Raw genomic sequence first — 19,804 nt, forward strand, 5'->3', positions numbered from 1 at the left:
CACCCCACCAGTCACCTGCCATCGAGACGCTGGAGACAGTGGAGTGGCAGTGTTTGCCCACAGCACAGATTTTACTGTTAGGCCAACCTTTGGCAATGTTGCAGCCATGGGTGCAAAAGAGACAAAAGTGAAAGCCAATGTGAGCTAGACCTCCATGCTTCATGGATGTTTGCACTGACTGCAGATTCTGTCAAGCACAGACAATGTGTGTTGAGTAGAATCCATGCTCTCCACTGACGCGTTTGCGGATTTGAAAAGGTGCTGATCATTTTCTCCGTCCTATTGTGTCCGCAAATCAAATGGCATCCCATGAAACAAGAAGTAATTTGTGCATTCAGCTGGAAAGACTTCATTTGTCTCTCTGCATCAGCAAGACTAGACTGCATGCTCAACCACTGAAGAAAGTGCATCACTGATCACTGACCATGATCACTAGTCGAACTATTTACCGTGGTCCATGCAACTGCAGCATGTACACACTTCAGACAGTACCTCTCCAAGTTTTTTAGTGTACCAACCATTGTCAATAAATGTATTATTATGTAATCATGTGTTTGATCAATTACCATTACCTGAGCCTATACCCTGAACTTAGTGAATGTGTATAGCCGTAGAAGCTGGCTCACTACACGACCGACTTGAAAATGAAAAAAAAAATCACTCGTTTTCCGTTTCAGCATTACTAATATCAGAAATCTTTTCCAGCTTCATGTTTTTGTATGCTAATGCTAAGAAAATGAAATGCATGAGGACTGTCTACTTTGTAAATATCTGGAAGGAAGGACTACAGATGAAGATAGTTTCTTTCTTGTAAATTCCTTTTTTTGCTGGTTACAGTCTGTCATGGACAAACTGAGTTTGTAGATGTGCCAATGGGACATCAGCATTTATTGGAACTAAGAAGGTGTTCATGGCAAGAGTGTATGGTGTTTCTCCATCTGTAAAATTCACACACTGCATGATATACAGGGAGGCACTGGCTTCTAAAGTAGTGCAACAGGAAGTCAATAAAGTGCTGAACAGTGCAGTCAGTGTTGTAAATTTTGTGAAAGTACAAGCTTTAAACACTAGTCTATTTCCCATTCTTTGTGAGGAAATGGATTCTACTCATGATCTGCTTCTATTGCACCTGGAGTTATATTGCCTGTGTTGTTGTAAAGTCCTTTGTGGCATTGTGCAGCTGAAAGATGAACTTCCAATTGAACGGTAGTCCTACACTCATAGCGTCCAGACAAAAATGGCTTCTAATATTATGCCACTTGGCCAACATTGTTGAGAAACTGAATACTCTTAATGTATGACTTCAAGGGTGAAATAGTGATATTATGTTTCTAAGTCAGAAAGTACTTGTATTTAAGAGAAAACTTGGACTTTGGAAAACCTATATGCAGAACAGTAACTGCCAGGTGTTTTCTTTTCTGAATGATTTCGTGAAGGAAAATAGATGGATGTACATAAGATTAATAGAATCAGCATAGTACATCTCAAAAACATTCATCAACAATTCCTGGATAAATTTCCAGACATCCATCTGAGTGTGACTGGAGCCCCAGTCCATTTGACAAGATCATAACAAACTACTTGTCAATAGTAGAAGAGAAGGAGCTAAGAAAATTCTCAAGTGATGGAACACTTTGAAATGCATTTAAATCAAACTCTCTCAAAAGTTTTTGGGTGCAGACTAGAAATGAATATCCCAATTCAGCAAGAACAGCAGTGGACCTGTTATTACCCTCCACATCAATTTACATGCCAGTCGACACTTTCTTTAGTGGCATTAATCAAGATGAAACATTGGTCTTGACAGCAGCTGGAAGGGGATATGCAAGTTGCTATTTCAAAGATCTAGCCAACACTGGATCTGATTTCTTCACAAATTTAAGCACACACATCACACTAGATGTGTAAATGTCAGAAAATTTCCAAATTTTGAATAATGTGCATTTTTACTCTTGCTTATTTCATTTTTGGATGATCAGTTTGGATATAACAGTTTTAAATTGACATTTAAATGTCAACTATTGTCCTATCATCATTGGTGCATTGTGATCTTTCAAATATTAAAACATTCCAAATGAATTAAAAGCAATACAGATGGAGACAATTAAACTTTAACTAAATAACTAAGTTGTGAACTAATTTTTAATTAAATATGTATGTAGTGAAATACACATACTTGCTCTTTTTCAATGACTCCACACATAGCCATGGTTATTTACAAACTAGTTGTAATTGTTAACTTTCACCACCTTTGAACAGTACATGTTGAACTCTCATGTGACCGAAAATAATTATTACTGTTATTGTTGTAATTGATAGTTGCAATAACTAGACAGATGTAAATAGACACTGTGGGTAATTTTTGCAATAGGTATGATGACTAGTGAGGAAGGAAAGAAAAATAGGTAGATGACCAAATAATTTGTTTCAGAAGTGGGCGTGACAAAAAACTTTTGAGAACCTCTGGTCATAGACACTGACTGGATGTTGACCAGTCATCAAACAAGGACACCGAGTTGGACAATGGTCAGAGACTTTATCATCAACCATGAAACCTCCTTTTCTCCCAGAAGGTGATATTATTTTTTGTTTCATGATAGAAATGTGAAGTGTTTATTTGTGTGTTTACCAATAAAAGGGTTTTTTTTATTGTAATCTGCAGCCCAACTTTATTACATGCTGTTCTTGCCACCTCATAAGAACCAAGGTATAAAAGTGGTAATGACAAATGGTCTTATGAGTGTCACTTTTCTTTCATTGACACTATTCTCATCTCCTTTACCACCATGGTCCCTCTGGCACTGGAACTATTGCTCCTGTAGCTTTTCCCTTTACGGGGACTGCAGTTGCAGCAACTAACCCAGGGCACCGCTCATTTCACTCACAATCCTCGGACTCTGATGCTCACTCTAGCTCTCATGCATCCTCACACTCTGATACCCTCTCCAGTTCTGGTGCATCTTCTGGCTCTGCCATCCTCTCCAGCCCTACTACTACCTGAAGCTCTGCCACCTCCTTTGAGCCCTGATTCCCCTGGCTCTGGTGCCACCCCCTCCAGTGCCTCCCTCTCTGGCACCCCTCACTCTGGTGTCTTCTGATCCAGCGCCTCCCGCTGCAATGCCTCCTGCTGTGGTGCCACCAGCTCCACTCCTGTGTTGCTTACTCTTGCACTGCCGGTGCCCTTGCCAAGCCCTTGCAAGCCACTATTGCACTAGATGCTCTCCACCATTGGTCACCCCCTTGAGCTTCTTGTGTCTCCCATCCCCTTTGTAACGCCTTCTCCATCTGAAGGAAGCGTCACACTGCTCTCAGCTGCCTCTGCTGATCCTGGTCTGTCACATCTCCTGTCGTTTCGCCTTCCTTTCCTCTCTGTCACTGATGCTTCACACCCACCTCTGGTGCTGTCCTTCCCCTCCTGGGTCTCCTCCCTTCTCAATGTGGATCTTAGTCATATCACATTTTCACCTTCTCTGACAGGCACCTCCATAGCACACATCCCGCAGTCTGTGGGAACCAGCATGGTGCTGCCCCAACCTGGTCACCACCAGCCTCCAGCTGTTTTCCATAATGGTCAGCATATGTGGCCTCGTGGACTTCGCTACACCTCCTGTTCAATGTTCTTGGAAATTTTTTCACAAGATTGGCCAGGTGTTGGCACCTTTGGCAGCCTGGTTGTACTTGCTTGATGATATTCTTGCACATCTGTTGTTTTTCCAGGTCTACTCCTCACCTTGCGAACCTACACATCTGCCAGGTGGCTGCCTCCACTGGTTACTGCCAATGCTGCTTAGATCTTCTGCCGGAAGGCCACAACCGTGGCTGGTCTTCCTTCTGAGGGTGATTCATTGCATGGGGCTACTCCGACCCCTTGGGATGAGATATCTGATGACCTCCAGGGCCATTTGGCTTGCACTGTCACGTCTGGAACTGAGTTCTGCTGTGCTCTCTTCAGCTGTTACTGCATGTCTGACCCCATGGGCACCCTTGCGTCAAGACGGCCACCACTGGTTTCAGCAACTGTCTCCTATCATCTGCCAACGTCCTACTGCTACCCTTCTTGCCAACCTGCACTGGCAGCACATTGTACACCCTGCAGCCATCACAACAGGCACCTGCCATACCCATGCTGCAGCCTTATGTACGGTTCTGCTGTTGCCTCTGCGCTGGGATCCCAGTCTCACCTCTCTTTGTGTTTGAAACTGCTCCACTCTTTACCAACTCTGCAATCGTCTTCAGGATGGGTCTTTAGTTTCCCACTTTACATTTCATGCCTAATCAATGCACTTGATTTCTACAATGCCTTTTCTTCAGATGTTTCACTTCATTTCTTTTTGTTGTGCATCATCAACACTGCAGCCTCCAATGGCTTCTTCTCTTTGTCATGTACACAACACAGTCTCTTCTCTGCCTTTTGAGCTTCTTACATGTTTATGCCCATTTTCCCCTTTTCAGTGGCCTGCATCACAGTCACTGGTGAGGGCCTCTGTCACCATCCTCCTGCACATCTCCTCCTTCCCTGTGGCCATCTGCACCCCAATGGCTTCACCATGTCTATTAAGGGGGGAGGGGCTGTAGTATTTGACCACCTGTCTGTCTGCTATCACCACAGAACACAGTGGGATGCCATTCCTCTGGGTACACTCCACCAAAGCTAGACAAACAGGAATCCCAATTCTGGTCATACATACAGTGGCAGATGACTGCAGCATACCACTCTGCATACACGCAAGACAACAAATGAAACATGTCACTCTGCTTGCACATTAGACTCTAGAAAGCTCCATGAGAGTCAGCAGCATCACCCACCAGCAGCACTGCACTATGTTTCATCCACATGCCATGTCAAATGCATCCGCATGTCACATGACACCTCAAGGGATTCCTTCTGTCCGATTATTTAAGTACTTGCCAATTCATAAGGACAAAGGCACAAAAAGATTGGTTTACGTCTCTTATCTCCCATAAGTGACCATTTCTAAAGTATGTATAAACTGGACTACCTGTCTAAAGAAATAGTGTGTGAAGATTATAAATTCATAAGGTTCCATGGTCAGTGTCAGATTGAATAAAACTATTTTGGGTGTTAGGTGACAAGATTATAAAACACATTTAGTCACCCTGAAGAAGAGTGCTGCAAAAACAGTTGAAATATAAGGGGTTTAGCTGGATTAGTGTTTTACAACAATGCAGCCTAACACCCAAAATTATTTTATTTAAGGTGTTTGAAGATGTTGGCCAAGTTCAAATCTATGCACGTTAAAGAAGCATGTAGATAATTTCACAAAATTTATACAGTGAAATATAAATATAGTGATTTGGAAACATTTTTTTTATATATTTACTTTTCATAGAAGCCTCATACAAGCTATATACTCAAAATGTCAAAAAATTACATGTAGCAACACTTCAAAAATATTTGGAACCATTAAACTTGTACTGCACCTGACAAACTCCTGCAATGCAAGATACAGTTCAAAGATAGCAGTGCCAATTTCACAGCCAGCAGGAAGTGATGCATCATCTGGAGGAGAAGGTGACTGAAACTGCACACACAAAGCTGCCACCTGTGGTCCAATGTCACCTTGTACCTAAAACAATTGTTATGTATGTATAAGCAGAAAAAATAGGGAGATGAAGAGCTGATGTATCTATTTTCACATTAACAGTTTTAAAAAGAATAATAATCATACAGAACTGACTACTTAGCATTACTAATTTCATGTGAGATATCCATTTATTAAGTTTGAAGTCAAAAATATTGAATTCACTATGAATGTTGAATATGCTTCGTGTACTTCAGCGAACAGTTGTCTAGATGGATTAGCAATATTTTGTAACAAGAGTGGTATGTATTTTGACTGCAACTGCTAGTGAGTAATTGTTAAAAACTTGGATTCTCTTCCCTGTAGAGATGTTTCGTGAAATCATAAAACCAGCAATGAACATTATCATTCTCTGACACTGTAAACCACTCATGGTAGCAAAATGTCAGAAAATCACCTGGACAACCATGGAACTATTGAACAAAAACTTCCAAAAGCACTCCACTGATCAGCATAACATTAAATGGCCGTGAGAGTCTTAACAATTATACAAATACATTTGTTTATTTATTTATTTAGCCATCCACAGACATTTTAAAACGTATGTATGTTGTCAGTTTGTGTGCATTCACATATTTATACCATTTTTTGTTACATGTAGTTAAACATTGTGAGACATAAGTTATTTACAATCATGTTTGCTCCTTATCAAAACACTACATACAGTTAAACATTGTAAGACTAAACTTATTGACAATCATTTTTGCCAAGGAATTCACTTATAGTGTAAAAACAGTGTTCCAGCAAATACAATTTATGATTTTTCCTAAAGCAGTACATGTTATCTGTTTCTTTTATTTTCTGCAGCAGTTTATTATAGAGTTTTACAGCTTCATACAAGAAACTACTTTGAGTCTCATGTTTCTTTTTCCTGTCTAGGTGAAGACATTGACATGTTTTTGTAGTATAGCTATAAAAACTGCTATTTGTACTATAATTTTCTATACTTTTCTTGGTATACACAATGGTCTGGAATATAAATTCACAAGGAACAGTTCAAAATTGTAACATTTTGAAACGTTCTCTGCAGTGGGCAACTTACTGCTTTTTGTTATAATGCTTACAGTTCTCTTTTGCATTTTAAGTATTTTTTGTAAATTCTGAGCACTGCTTCACCAGAAAATTACACCATAACTGATTACTGAATGAACATAACTAAAGTATACAGTTCTCAAACATTCATCACTGCATGCGGATACAAGGACTCTAAGTGCACAACATATTGTGGATCTCTTTTTTGACAGTTTCATAGCATGTTCATTCCACTTCATTGGCTGTCAATATGAATCCTAAGAATTTTGTTGTAGGTACATTATCTATGGAGATGTTATCTAGTTTTAAATTTAAGGGACTCTGTTTCCCGTTCATTCTAAAGCATACTGTATTTGTTTCCTTTATGTTGAGGGCTACTTTATTTTCCTGTGACCAGTTGTAGACATCCCTCAGCACTTCAGTAGATATTTCCAGCATTTATACTGGTATCTTGCTGGTGATTAATATGTTGCTGTCATCAACAAACAGAATCAACTCATTTCTTCAGAAAGTAGTTATAGAACTGACTTATCATGTTGCCTTTAATGAGTACTGGTTTCAGACATGATCCTTCAATTAACTTGTAGTCTCTCAACAAAAGTGCACATAGCTTCCAGATTTTATTTATTGTGTTCATTTAATTTTTGAGCTTCATATCTAGGAAGTGGCCTAATGGTCTGGTACAAATTGTTCAACTGGATGCCACTTTGATGACTTGCATGCTCCTAGCCAACTCCAGTAATCCTACTAAGGAAAAAGGGACATTCATTTTAACACAGAATCAGAGCCATGTGTAATTCTTGGCAAATCTTCATATCACTGAGAAGTGAAGACTACATTAAAGGCAGACTAAAATATTTTGTAGTCTGATTGTGACTCAATTCTGGCATCTTTCAGTTTCTGAGTACAAGTTTTACCTCTAGACCAGGGGTTCCCAAACTTTTCCTCTCATGGAAACTTTGAAATTCCTAGGAATTTGATGGCACACCTTGTTTACTTTGAAGGTTAATAATTTTTTTTAAATGAGAAAAACTTGTTTTATTGAGTGATTACTTCATTTTTAAGTCGTAACTAATCTACATCTACAGCTACATCTACATCCATACTTCGCAAGCCACCTGACGGTGTGTGGCAGAGGGTACCTTGAGTACCTTTATCGGTTCTCCCCTCTATTCCATTCTCGTATTGTTCGTGGAAAGAAGGATTGTCGGTATGCCTCTGTGTGGGTTCTAATCTCTCTGATTTTACCCTCATGGTCTCTTCACGCGAGATATATGCAGGAGGGATCAATATACTGCTTGACTCCTCGGTGAAGGTATGTTCTCAAAATTTCAACAAAAGCCCATACCGAGCTACTGAGCGTCTCTCCTGCAGAGTCCTCCACTGGAGTGTATCTATAATCTCCGTAATGCTTTCGCGATTACTAAATGAACCTGTAACAAAACGCACTGCTCTCTGTTGGATCTTCTCTATCTCTTCTATCAACCCTATCTGGTACAGATCCCACACTGCTGAGCAGTATTCAAGCAGTGGGCATACTGTAACCTACTTCCTTTGTTTTAGGATTGCATTTCCTTAGGATTCTTCCAATGAATCTCAGTCTGGCATCTGTTTTACTGACAATCAACTTTATATGATCATTCCATTTTAAATCACTCCTAATATGTACTCCCAGATAATTTATGGAATTAACTGCTTCCAGTTGCTGACCTGCTATATTGTAGCTAAATGATAAGGGATCTTTCTTTCTATGTATTCGCAGCACATTACACTTGTCTACATTGAGATTCAAATGCCATTCCCTGCACCATGCGTCAAAACGCAGTAACACAGAAATTATAAAATTAAAAAAAAAATAGTATCATAAAAATGTCAGAGGGGTGGGGGATGAGGTAGGAAGATACCCAGTTTTTGTGGAGAAGTACTTCACTTTCCATGGAACCATGGAACACCAGTGTTCCACCAAGTACAGTTTAGGATACCCTGCTCTAGAACATCAGGCCAAGCACCTAGGCAATACCAATGTGGCATTCAGGAAATATTACTGCTTTATATGTTGGGAGTAGACTGTTAGTGACAGATCACCCATATAATAGTTTGTAGAGGTGTGTGTGGGGGAGGGGGGGGGGCATTGGTGGGAGGTCAAACTGAGGAGTGTGAAGTATTTTTAATATTTATGGAGAAAAACCCTGTTAAAAACTTGCATAATACCAATTTTTAAATGATCGTACATCCATAGTTGAAATGGAGGACAGTGGGACATCACCTGGTATAAATTTATATTAAAAATGAAGAAATCCCTCCAGCTGTATTTAAGGTGTCGATTTTATCTTGGCAATTAGTTTCGACATTGTAACAACATCATCTTCAGGCCCATACACTTGTTGTCAACTGCTTGCGGCTGATACTAGAATACGGCTGGGAGAATTTCTTCATTTTTAATATAAATTTTTAAATGATTTTGCTTCAAAGAAAAACATTATGCTATATTTTTCACTTTCTCTATGAGTTATGGGGCATGGGAGGGGGGGGGGGGGGGGGAGGAGGGGGATAGCACGCCCCACTTCATCGCTCCCAGGTATAGGTGTCCTTGCTTAGTGATTTACAGTTACATGGAAACTGCTTGTTTAGGACAGTACTTATTTCAAGAAATTTTGATTCTTGCTTAATCTTAACTCTTTACTTTCATTTAATGAGTTATGTTTTAAGCAAAATATGATTCTGAATTATTATTAACACTGCCTTTTTTATTGTTAATCTCATAGTAAGAAATGATAATACAAAGAAACTAGTAACCTAAAAACTGATTAAAAAAGAGTTAAATTTTATTCATTCTCCACTTGTTTCTTGGGATGGGTAGCAGTTGTCCAACACCTATTGTTTAAGTGTGGTAATATGTATATACTTTCATTCAACAGTTCCAGTTTTGCTAAATACTCCAACAAAAGACATTTGAAGCCATTCTCAACAGCAACTTCCTGAATAATATAAACTAAATCATGAAGTGTAGCTAAGATAGAGTACTGTCCCCATTAGAAATATGTAATTGTTATTGAAGTTGACATACTGTAAATGAGAGAAAATCTGAATAATATACACTAAATCATTAAGTGTAGCTGAGATAGAGTACTGTCCTCATTAGAAATATGTCACTGTTATGAAAGCTGACATACTGTAAATGAGAGAAAATCCATGCACACTGTCTTTTACTGCAGTGTATTGTTGTATTTATTTTTACACTGCTCCTAGATTTTGTTCTTCACTGATCATCTTCAGATCTGTTAAAATAAACCAGTGACACATACTAATTTTGATACCAGTTAACTAATCTCAAACACACATATGATAAACAAAACAAGTGTATGATACTCATCACACGAGGTCTGTTCAAAAAAATTCTGGAACATTTGTAATTTTGCATCAATGATATGTTGGAGCAAAATGTGGTTGGCATCACTGTAAATGCCTGTGTTTAATGTGTAACTGCCAGAAGTTTCATTGTTGTATGTCTGTTAGTTATTGTTCAGCACTGTATTGAGAAAAATGTTGTGTCACACAGTTTGTGAATTTCGAGATGGCAGAGTTAAAGCCTCTACAGAGACACACCAAATGATGCAGCACAGGGATGAGTGCTTAAGCTGTACTTGGTGTTATGAATAGTTCACATGATTTGAAATGGTCATATGGGAGTTAAAGATGACCCTTGTTCAGGATGCCCTTTGACATCTACCAATGATGCTCATGTCATGAACATCAATGAAATTGTGCATGCCAATCAAAGACTGACTTTCCAAGAGAGTGCAGAAGAATGTAACATTTCTGTTGAATCATGTAATGAAATCGTGACACAGCATCTTGGAATGCATTGTGATGCTGGCAAGTTCATTCCACGGCCCATGAGTCAAGACCAGAAAGAACTTTACCTCTCTGTGAAGAAATTTTGGACCACACAAGTGAGAATAAAATGTTCCTTAAGAGGATCATAAATGGTGAGATGTGGGGCTATGGTTATGATGTTCTTCCCCCCCCCCCCCCCCGCCCCCCCCCCCCCCCCCCGCCACGCCACTCCCCCCCCTCAAAGTTGAAACCCATTGAAAGGATGAAGATCTGCTACGATAGATGAAAAGTAAAATTCGCAGATGCTGCTTCATGCCATCCACCAAGATGTGTATCAAGATTGCTTCTGGAAGCAGAAGCAGCACTGCGAGCAGTGTATCAATTGTGGAGGGGAGTATTTTGAAGGAAATCATGCACAATAAGTGAAAGGTAAACTTAGAAAAATTTTGTGGATAAAGAGTCGGAATTTTTTTGAACAGACTCCATAGTTCCTGAGCCACTAATCAATTTCATGTACTGTTTCCAGAATCTGTAAGTCACTAAGATGGAATATAATGGCAGGACTTATGAAGGAGTGGGGGAATATGCAGTAAGAGACATTGCCCTCTGTGTGATACATTAAGATGATTAAGTTGTTATTTTTGAAACAAAACAGTTACAGGGATACAAGGACAATGGTAAAAGTAAGGACGTGAACAAAGTTAGTATTAGAATAATGGAGAATTTTGCAGTATGTCTCAGACACAATTTATTCAGAGTTAAACAAAAAATGCAACAAGTTTTGAGAAATTAAATCACAAGTATCAAAAATATGTTGGTTAGACCGTCAGCGAGAGTGCACGGCTAGTTCCTGCTACTAATAAGGCAAGTACACCGTTCACTTGTTACATATTTTTACGAGCTTAAAACAGGAGCAACTAATTTTCAGTTATCTGTGTAGTTACTAATTTATTTTTGTAATTTTGTGTGTATTCGAGTGCTTACTATGCACAGCTTTTTATTTCAATAACAGTGTAGTGTACAGTACTGCCATTACTATCGACCGTTGTATCGACCCTCATATCATACTGGCTTTTGTTTGTTTGGTTAGAACTGCTCAGTGTTGGTTAGACCATCAGTGAAAGAGCACTTCAATATCCTGCTGCTAATAAGGTGAGTACACTGTTCGTTGCGTATTTCTATGAGCTTCAAACAGGAGTGACTGCAGTAATGCATAGGAACTGTGACTGTTGTGTACAGATCTGAGCTGAGCTGACAACCCTTCGCTCACAGCTCCAGGCTGCGTTGGCTTCCATCACACAGATTGAGGCTGCTGCCAAGGGGCATTACTGTGGGGGATCGAACATGGGGATGCGAGTGACGTCGAGTATGTCCCACATGTCCTCCGATTAGTCCACTGCTGTGACCGCCCCTAGTACTGCCTGCACTGACATTGACCCCTCACCTGTGGTTGAGTGGAAGATCATTCCAAAGTCTGGCAGGCAGCGAAAATCTTTCAGAGGGGCCAATCGTAGGGCCTCCCCGGTTCGTTTGATGAGCAGGTTTCGGGCGTTACCTGTAGCTGACGATCTACGATCTGTGTGCATTCCAGGGGGGGGGGGGGGGGGGGGGGGATCATTCCATGGAAAGGGTGCTTCTGGATGCCATGAAGAGAACAAAGTGCAGCCAACTTCAGGTGGTGGCTCATGTCAGTACCAATGTCACTTTGGATCGGAGCAGATTCCTGTCTAGTTTTAGGCGGCTAGCAGAAATGGTAAAGACTGCCAGTCTTGCTTCCGAGATTAAGGTGGAGCTCACCACCTGCAGCATTGTACAGAACAAACTGTGGTCCTTCGGTGCAGAGCCGAGTGGAGGGTCTGAATCAGAGGTTCAGGCGGTTCTGTGACCGTGTAGGCTGCAGATTCCTTGACTTGCGCCATTGGGTGGTGGGTTTCCACGTTCCACTTAATAGGTCAGGACTCCACTACACACAGAAGGTGGCTACATGAGTAGCAGGGGCTGTGTAGAAGAGACTGGGTGGTTTTTTAGGTTAGAGGGTCTCAGGGAACCACAGAAGGGTCAACTGTCACAGTAAGGTAGTTGTAGAAACGATTGGTATTGTAGTTGTAAATTGTTGTAGCTGTGTTGGAAAAGAGCTCCAAGCCCTAATAGAAATCATTGAAGCTCAAGTAGTTGTAGGTACAGAGAGCTGGCTAAAGATGGAAATAAGTTCAGCTGAAATTTTTTCAAGCGATTTAACATTGTTCAGAAAGAAAAGATTAAATACAGTTGGTGGTGGAGTATTTATTGCTGTCAGAGGTAGTTTGCCTTGTAGTGAAATTGAAGTAGATAGTTTGTGTGAAATAGTATGGGTAGAGGTTATACCTGACAATTGGACTAAACTATTAATTGGATCATTTTACCGACCCCCCTAACTCGGAATATATAGTTGCTGAACAGTTCAAAGAAAACTTGAGTCTCATTTCAAATAAGAACCCCACCCATACAATTATAGTCGGTGGTAACTTCAATCTGCCCTTGATATGCTGGAAAAATTAAACATTTAAAGCCAGCAGCAGGCATAAAATGTCATCCGAATTTGTACTGAATGCTTTCTCAGAAAGTTATTTTGAATAATTAGTTCATGAGCCCACTCAAAGCGTAAATGGTTGCGAAAGCATACTTGACCTTTTTGCAACAAATAATCCTGTACAAATAGTGAGTATTGTGACAAATACAGTGATTAGCAACCACAAGGCAGTTGCTGCTAGGCTGAATACCGTAACACCTACAACCATAAAAAAGAAACGCAAAGTATATCTATTTAAAAAAGCTGATAAAAATGCTCTTAACACCATTTTAAGAGAGAGTCTTCATTCCTTCCAATCTGATCATGAACATGTAAAAAATTTGTGGAATGTTTTCAAAGAGATAGTATCAACAGCAATTGAGAGATATATATACCACATAAATTAATAAGTGATGGTACTGATCCCCCATGGTACACAAAACGGGTCAGATCGTTGTTGCAGAAGCAACAAAAAAAGCATACCAAATTTAAAAGAATGCAAAATTCCCAAGATTGGCAAAGTTTTGCAGAAGTTCAAAATACAGCTTGTACTTCAATGCAAGATGCTTTTAATAATTTCCACAATAAAATTCATACATAAAGCACACCAGTGGCAAGACGCAATCAATACCTTCACTGCACGATAACAACAGTGAAATCACTGATGACAGTCTTGAAAGTCTTTTCGGGTTTGCTGCCGGATCCTAAAATCAACTTGACTCGATATTTCGGCGATCCAACTGTTCGCCATCTTCAGGAAATGCTGCTTCTGCTGATGAGTCCCGCTGAGAACTGACGCAAGATTGCAATTCGACGTCCTATATAGGCCACCGTTCAGTACACGGCGCATGCGCCGCCCATCACGGTTTCTGACTTCCAAAACAGGGAGGTGGCGCCGCCCTTAGTGAAACCCTGCTGGCAACGATATATCGCAATCAAAGCCGCATCGAAGAACGTTCAGTTTTGACGCGAGATAATACAGGATTCCACGTTTTGCTAAGAGGAAACCCATTGTCCCTGTTGATTAAATTATCAGCCAACCTAATTTCGATCGCCTCTTTATACACACTATTCCAAAAACCGGAAATGTTGGCAATTACAACAGTTTCCTCAAATTTCATTTTGAGTCTCTCATTAAGGCAGTGTTCTGCTACGGCCGATTTTTCCGGCTGTTGTAGCCTCGTGTGACGGCGATGTTCCACACACCTGTCATTCACTGTGCGAATAGAACGGCCAACGTAAGCTTTCCCACATTGACACGGGATTTTGTACACCCCGGGTTTCTTAAGTCCCAAATCATCCTTCACAGAGCCGAGCAGAGCCCTAATCTTAGAGGGTGGACGAAACACACTCTTAATGTTAAAACTCCTTAAAATTCGTCCAATCTTAAACGATAAGCCTCCAGCATAAGGAAGCAAGGCCACAGATCTATGTTCCTCTTCGGACACCTCCGGAGACGGTCCAAATTCCATAGCCCGACGAATCTGTTTCTCGGTGTATCCATTTTCCTTAAAAACAGACATCAAATGCTCAAGTTCTTGGGTTAAGCTGTCTGCGTCGGAAATGGCATATGCTCTCCGTACCAAAGTCCTAAGGACGCCACTACGTTGGTGTGGTGGATGACAACTCTTAGGGTGCAGATACAAATCTGTGTGTGTCGGCTTTCGGTGAACGCTGTGTCCCAAAGTTCCATCTGGTTTTTTATAAACCATAACGTCTAAAAATGGAAGCATCCCATCATTTTCAACCTCCATAGTAAATTTGATACGGGGATGAAGACAGTTGAAGTGGTCCAAAAACCTGTTAAGAGCATCACGTCCATGCGGCCATACGAAGAAGGTATCGTCCACATATCTCCAGAAGCACGTTGGTTGCAAAGCTGAAGTCCTCAGTGCCATAGCCTCGAAGTCCTCCATAAATAAATTGGCGACTATGGGTGACAAAGGACTACCCATAGCCACTCCGTCATTCTGTTCAAAAATGTTACCGTTAAATAAAAAACACGTGGAGGTCAGCACATGACGACAAAGCTTCACCAGCTCTTCATCCAGTTTTTCACTGATCAAACTAAGGGACTCTTCCAGAGGAACTCATGTAAATAGGGATACCACATCGAAACTCACTAACAGATCTGAAGGACTCAACTTCAAAGATCCCAATCGTCGAATAAAATCCACCGAACTGGATATATGGTGTTCACATTTGCCAACAAATGGACTGAGAGCAGATGATTAATACTTTGCCAGGTTATAGGTCGGTGCACCCAAATTACTAACAAGAATGATGACGAAGTAGTAGTTTTACCAGCTGACAAGGGGAATGCCACGGTTGTAATGACGCGGGATGATTATGTCCTAAAAAATGGATTTACTTCTCAATGACCCGGCGTACAGAAGACTATCTAATGACCCCACAGAAAGGATTAAACGTAAGACACTTTCACTGCTGAAAAAGAGTTCGTTATCAGATGATTTACGTAAGAAACTTCATCCTGGTGCTGCCGTTCCGCCTAGGTTGTATGGTTTGCCTAAGTTGCATAAGGAAGGGGTTCCTCTACGCCCTATTGTTAGTAATTTGGGTGCACCGACCTATAACCTGGCAAAGTATTTATCATCTGCTCTCAGTCCATTTGTTGGAAAATGTGAACACCATATATCCAGTTCGGTGGATTTTATTCGACGATTGGGATCTTTGAAGTTGAGTCCTTCAGATCTGTTAGTGAGTTTCGATGTGGTATCCCTATTTACACGAGTTCCTCTGGAAGAGTCCCTTAGTTTGATCAGTGAAAAACTGGATGAAGAGCTGGTGAAGCTTTGTCGTCATGTGCTGACCTCCACGTGTTTTTTATTTAACGGTAACATTTTTGAACAGAATGACGGAGTGGCTATGGGTAGTCCTTTGTCACCCATAGTCGCCAATTTATTTATGGAGGACTTCGAGGCTATGGCACTGAGGACTTCAGCTTTGCAACCAACGTGCTTCTGGAGATATGTGGACGATACCTTCTTCGTATGGCCGCATGGACGTGATGCTCTTAACAGGTTTTTGGACCACTTCAACTGTCTTCATCCCCGTATCAAATTTACTATGGAGGTTGAAAATGATGGGATGCTTCCATTTTTAGACGTTATGGTTTATAAAAAACCAGATGGAACTTTGGGACACAGCGTTCACCGAAAGCCGACACACACAGATTTGTATCTGCACCCTAAGAGTTGTCATCCACCACACCAACGTAGTGGCGTCCTTAGGACTTTGGTACGGAGAGCATATGCCATTTCCGACGCAGACAGCTTAACCCAAGAACTTGAGCATTTGATGTCTGTTTTTAAGGAAAATGGATACACCGAGAAACAGATTCGTCGGGCTATGGAATTTGGACCGTCTCCGGAGGTGTCTGAAGAGGAACATAGATCTGTGGCCTTGCTTCCTTATGCTGGAGGCTTATCGTTTAAGATTGGACGAATTTTAAGGAGTTTTAACATTAAGAGTGTGTTTCGTCCACCCTCTAAGATTAGGGCTCTGCTCGGCTCTGTGAAGGATGATTTGGGACTTAAGAAACCCGGGGTGTACAAAATCCCGTGTCAATGTGGGAAAGCTTACGTTGGCCGTTCTATTCGCACAGTGAATGACAGGTGTGTGGAACATCGCCGTCACACGAGGCTACAACAGCCGGAAAAATCGGCCGTAGCAGAACACTGCCTTAATGAGAGACACAAAATGAAATTTGAGGAAACTGTTGTAATTGCCAACATTTCCGGTTTTTGGAATAGTGTGTATAAAGAGGCGATCGAAATTAGGTTGGCTGATAATTTAATCAACAGGGACAATGGGTTTCCTCTTAGCAAAACGTGGAATCCTGTATTATCTCGCGTCAAAACTGAACGTTCTTCGATGCGGCTTTGATTGCGATATATCGTTGCCAGCAGGGTTTCACTAAGGGCGGCGCCACCTCCCTGTTTTGGAAGTCAGAAACCGTGATGGGCGGCGCATGCGCCGTGTACTGAACGGTGGCCTATATAGGACGTCGAATTGCAATCTTGCGTCAGTTCTCAGCGGGACTCATCAGCAGAAGCAGCATTTCCTGAAGATGGCGAACAGTTGGATCGCCGAAATATCGAGTCAAGTTGATTTTAGGATCCGGCAGCAAACCCGAAAAGACTTTCAAGACTTATTACGCCGGGAAAGCCTACGTAGTCACACTGATGACAGTGTCACTAAAGCAGAGTTATTAAACATGGTTTTTCGAAACTCCTTCACCAAAGATGATGAAGTAAATATTTCTGAATTCCAATCAAGAGCAACTGCCAAGATGAGAAACATAGAAGCAGATATCCTCGGTGTAACAAAGCAGCTTGAACCACTTAATGAAGGCAAGGCCTCTGGTCCAGACTGTATACTAGTCAGGTTCCTCTCAGAGTATGCTGATAAAATAGCTCCATATTTAGCAATTATATACAACCACTCACCCACAGAAAGATCCATACCTAAAGACTGGAAAATTGCTCAAGTCACACAAATAGCCAAAAAGGGAAGTAGGAGTAATCTGCTAAATTACAGGCCTATATCACTAACGTCAATCTGCAGTAGGGTTTTGGAACATATACTGTATTCGGACATTATGAAGTATCTCGTAGAAAACAATTTATTGACACATAGTCAGCATGGATTCAGAAAATATCGTTCTTGTGAAACACAATTAGCACTTTATGCTCATGAAGTAATAAGTACTATCGACAGGGGATGTCAAATTGATTCCTTGTTTTTAGATTTCCAGAAGGCTTTCGACACTGGTCCTCACAAGCGTCTTCTTACTAAACTGCGTGCCTATGGAGTATCACCTCAGTTGTGCGACTGGATTCATGATTTCCTGTCAGAAAGGTCACAGTTCATAGTAATAGACAGAAAGTCATTGAGTAAAACAGAAGTAATATCCGGCATTCCCCAAGGAAGTATTATAGGTCCTCTATTGTTCCTGATCTATATTAACAACATAGGAGACAATCTGAGTAGTCGTCTTAAGCTTGTTTGCGGATGATGCTGTCATTTGCCATCTTGTAAAGTCATCAGACAATCAAAATGATTTGCAAAATGATTTAGATAAGGTATCTGTATGGTGCCAAAAGAGGCAATTGGCCCTGAGTAAAGAAAAGTGTGAAGTTATTCACATGAGTACACAAAGAAATCAGCTAAATTTTGATTACTTGGTAAGTCAAACAAATCTGAAGGCTGTAAATTCAGCTAAATGCTTAGGGATTGCAATTACAAATAACCTAAATTGGAACAATCACATAGATAATATTGTGGGTAGAGCAAACCAAAGACTGTGATTCATTGGCAGAACACTTAGAAGGTGCAACAGGTCTACTAAAGAGACCACTTACACCATGCTTGTCCACCCTATTCTGGAGTATTGCTGTGCGGTGTGGGATTTGCATCAGGTGGGACTGATGGATTACATTGAAAAAGTACAAAGAAGGGCAGCTCACTTTGTATTATCACGAAATAGGGGAGATAGTGTCAAAAACATGATACGTGAATTGGAGTGGCATTCATTTGAAACAAAGGTGTTTTTCATTGCGACAGTATCTTCTCATGAAATTTCAATCACCAGTTTTCTCCTCCAACTGTGAAAACATTCCATTGGCACCCACCTACATAGGGAGAAAAGATCATTGCAATAATATAAGAGAAATCAGGGCTCTCACAGAAAAATTTAAGTGCTCGTTTTTCCCGCATGCCGTTTGAGAGTGGAACGGTAGAGAGACAGCTTGAAGGTGGTTCATTGAACCCTCTGCCAGGCACTTTATTGTGAATAGCAGAGTAATCACATAGATGTAGACAGGTAGACAAAATATATTCAACTCTATATGTCAATGAAAGTTCTCACTGTTTGAAAATACAGTACAATAGGACAGATGAAAAATCATATCACCAAGAGCTAGCACAAAAAACATATGAACAAGATGTGGAAATGTATGAACTTTTGGAGCCAGTGTCTCCTTCTTCTAACAAAATGGTTGAAGGGAAAGGAAGAAGAATGAAGGAAAAGGAGTGATGAGGTTTCTGAAATGAAAAGAGTTAAGGAAAAGAAGCCCAGAAGTAAGGGAAGACTTACTGGTTGGGATGAGAAGGAAAGACTGATGTTGGTGCCTGCACTAGGTGATAGTTGAAGACCTGAGAACTTTAAGGTGGAAGATGCAGTAATGAGCAAAACATGGATTACTGAAAAAAACAATGAGAGCAGGGAGCTAAATGTCTTCTGTGGTAAACAGGTGAGGGGGCATAGACAAATAGACAGGTCAGAAAAAAAGTAAAAGGGATCACAGAAAAGGAATAGTTCTTGAAAAGAAATGCTTTTACCAGTTAAATTAATTTAAATTTAAGCCAGGGTTGGGGACAACCAGGCACATGTTGTAAAGCCAATTAACACATGCGGAGGCATACAAAAATGATCCACAAATCCAATCATCATGCATTTTCCATAATTTCTGGCTTCAAAGTAACCACTGAACATATCTCTACCTTGACTGACCAACACCTGCAAGCTACAGTACAAAGATCCCTATCCTCCATTGAAGACACCCGCTGATGTGGTTCTCTCATACCAGCATTTCCCAAGTACATGGTCTGTCTGTGTGTGAACTTTATCAAACCTATGACACCATTCCTGCTCACCATAATCAACTTTATACTTACCAACAACTACTTTACCTTTGAGGGGTAAACACACATACAGATCAGAGGTACAGCCATAGAAACTGGGATGGCTCCTTCTTATGCC

The 19,804-nt window shown here is 40.7% G+C and overlaps 1 protein-coding gene across 1 annotated transcript in view; it reads right to left on the reverse strand.

The window, feature by feature from the left end:
* LOC126475073 (BAI1-associated protein 3) overlaps positions 1–19,804 on the reverse strand; it is a 715,757-nt gene that overhangs the window by 170,405 nt on the left and 525,548 nt on the right. Inside the window, exon 15 of the mRNA XM_050102632.1 lies at positions 5,443–5,588. Coding sequence (XP_049958589.1) covers positions 5,443–5,588 — 146 coding nt within the window. The remainder of the gene's footprint in view (positions 1–5,442; positions 5,589–19,804) is intronic.

This window comes from Schistocerca serialis, chromosome 4 (genome assembly GCF_023864345.2).
Source record: "Schistocerca serialis cubense isolate TAMUIC-IGC-003099 chromosome 4, iqSchSeri2.2, whole genome shotgun sequence".
NCBI classification, from domain to species: Eukaryota; Metazoa; Arthropoda; class Insecta; order Orthoptera; family Acrididae; genus Schistocerca; species Schistocerca serialis.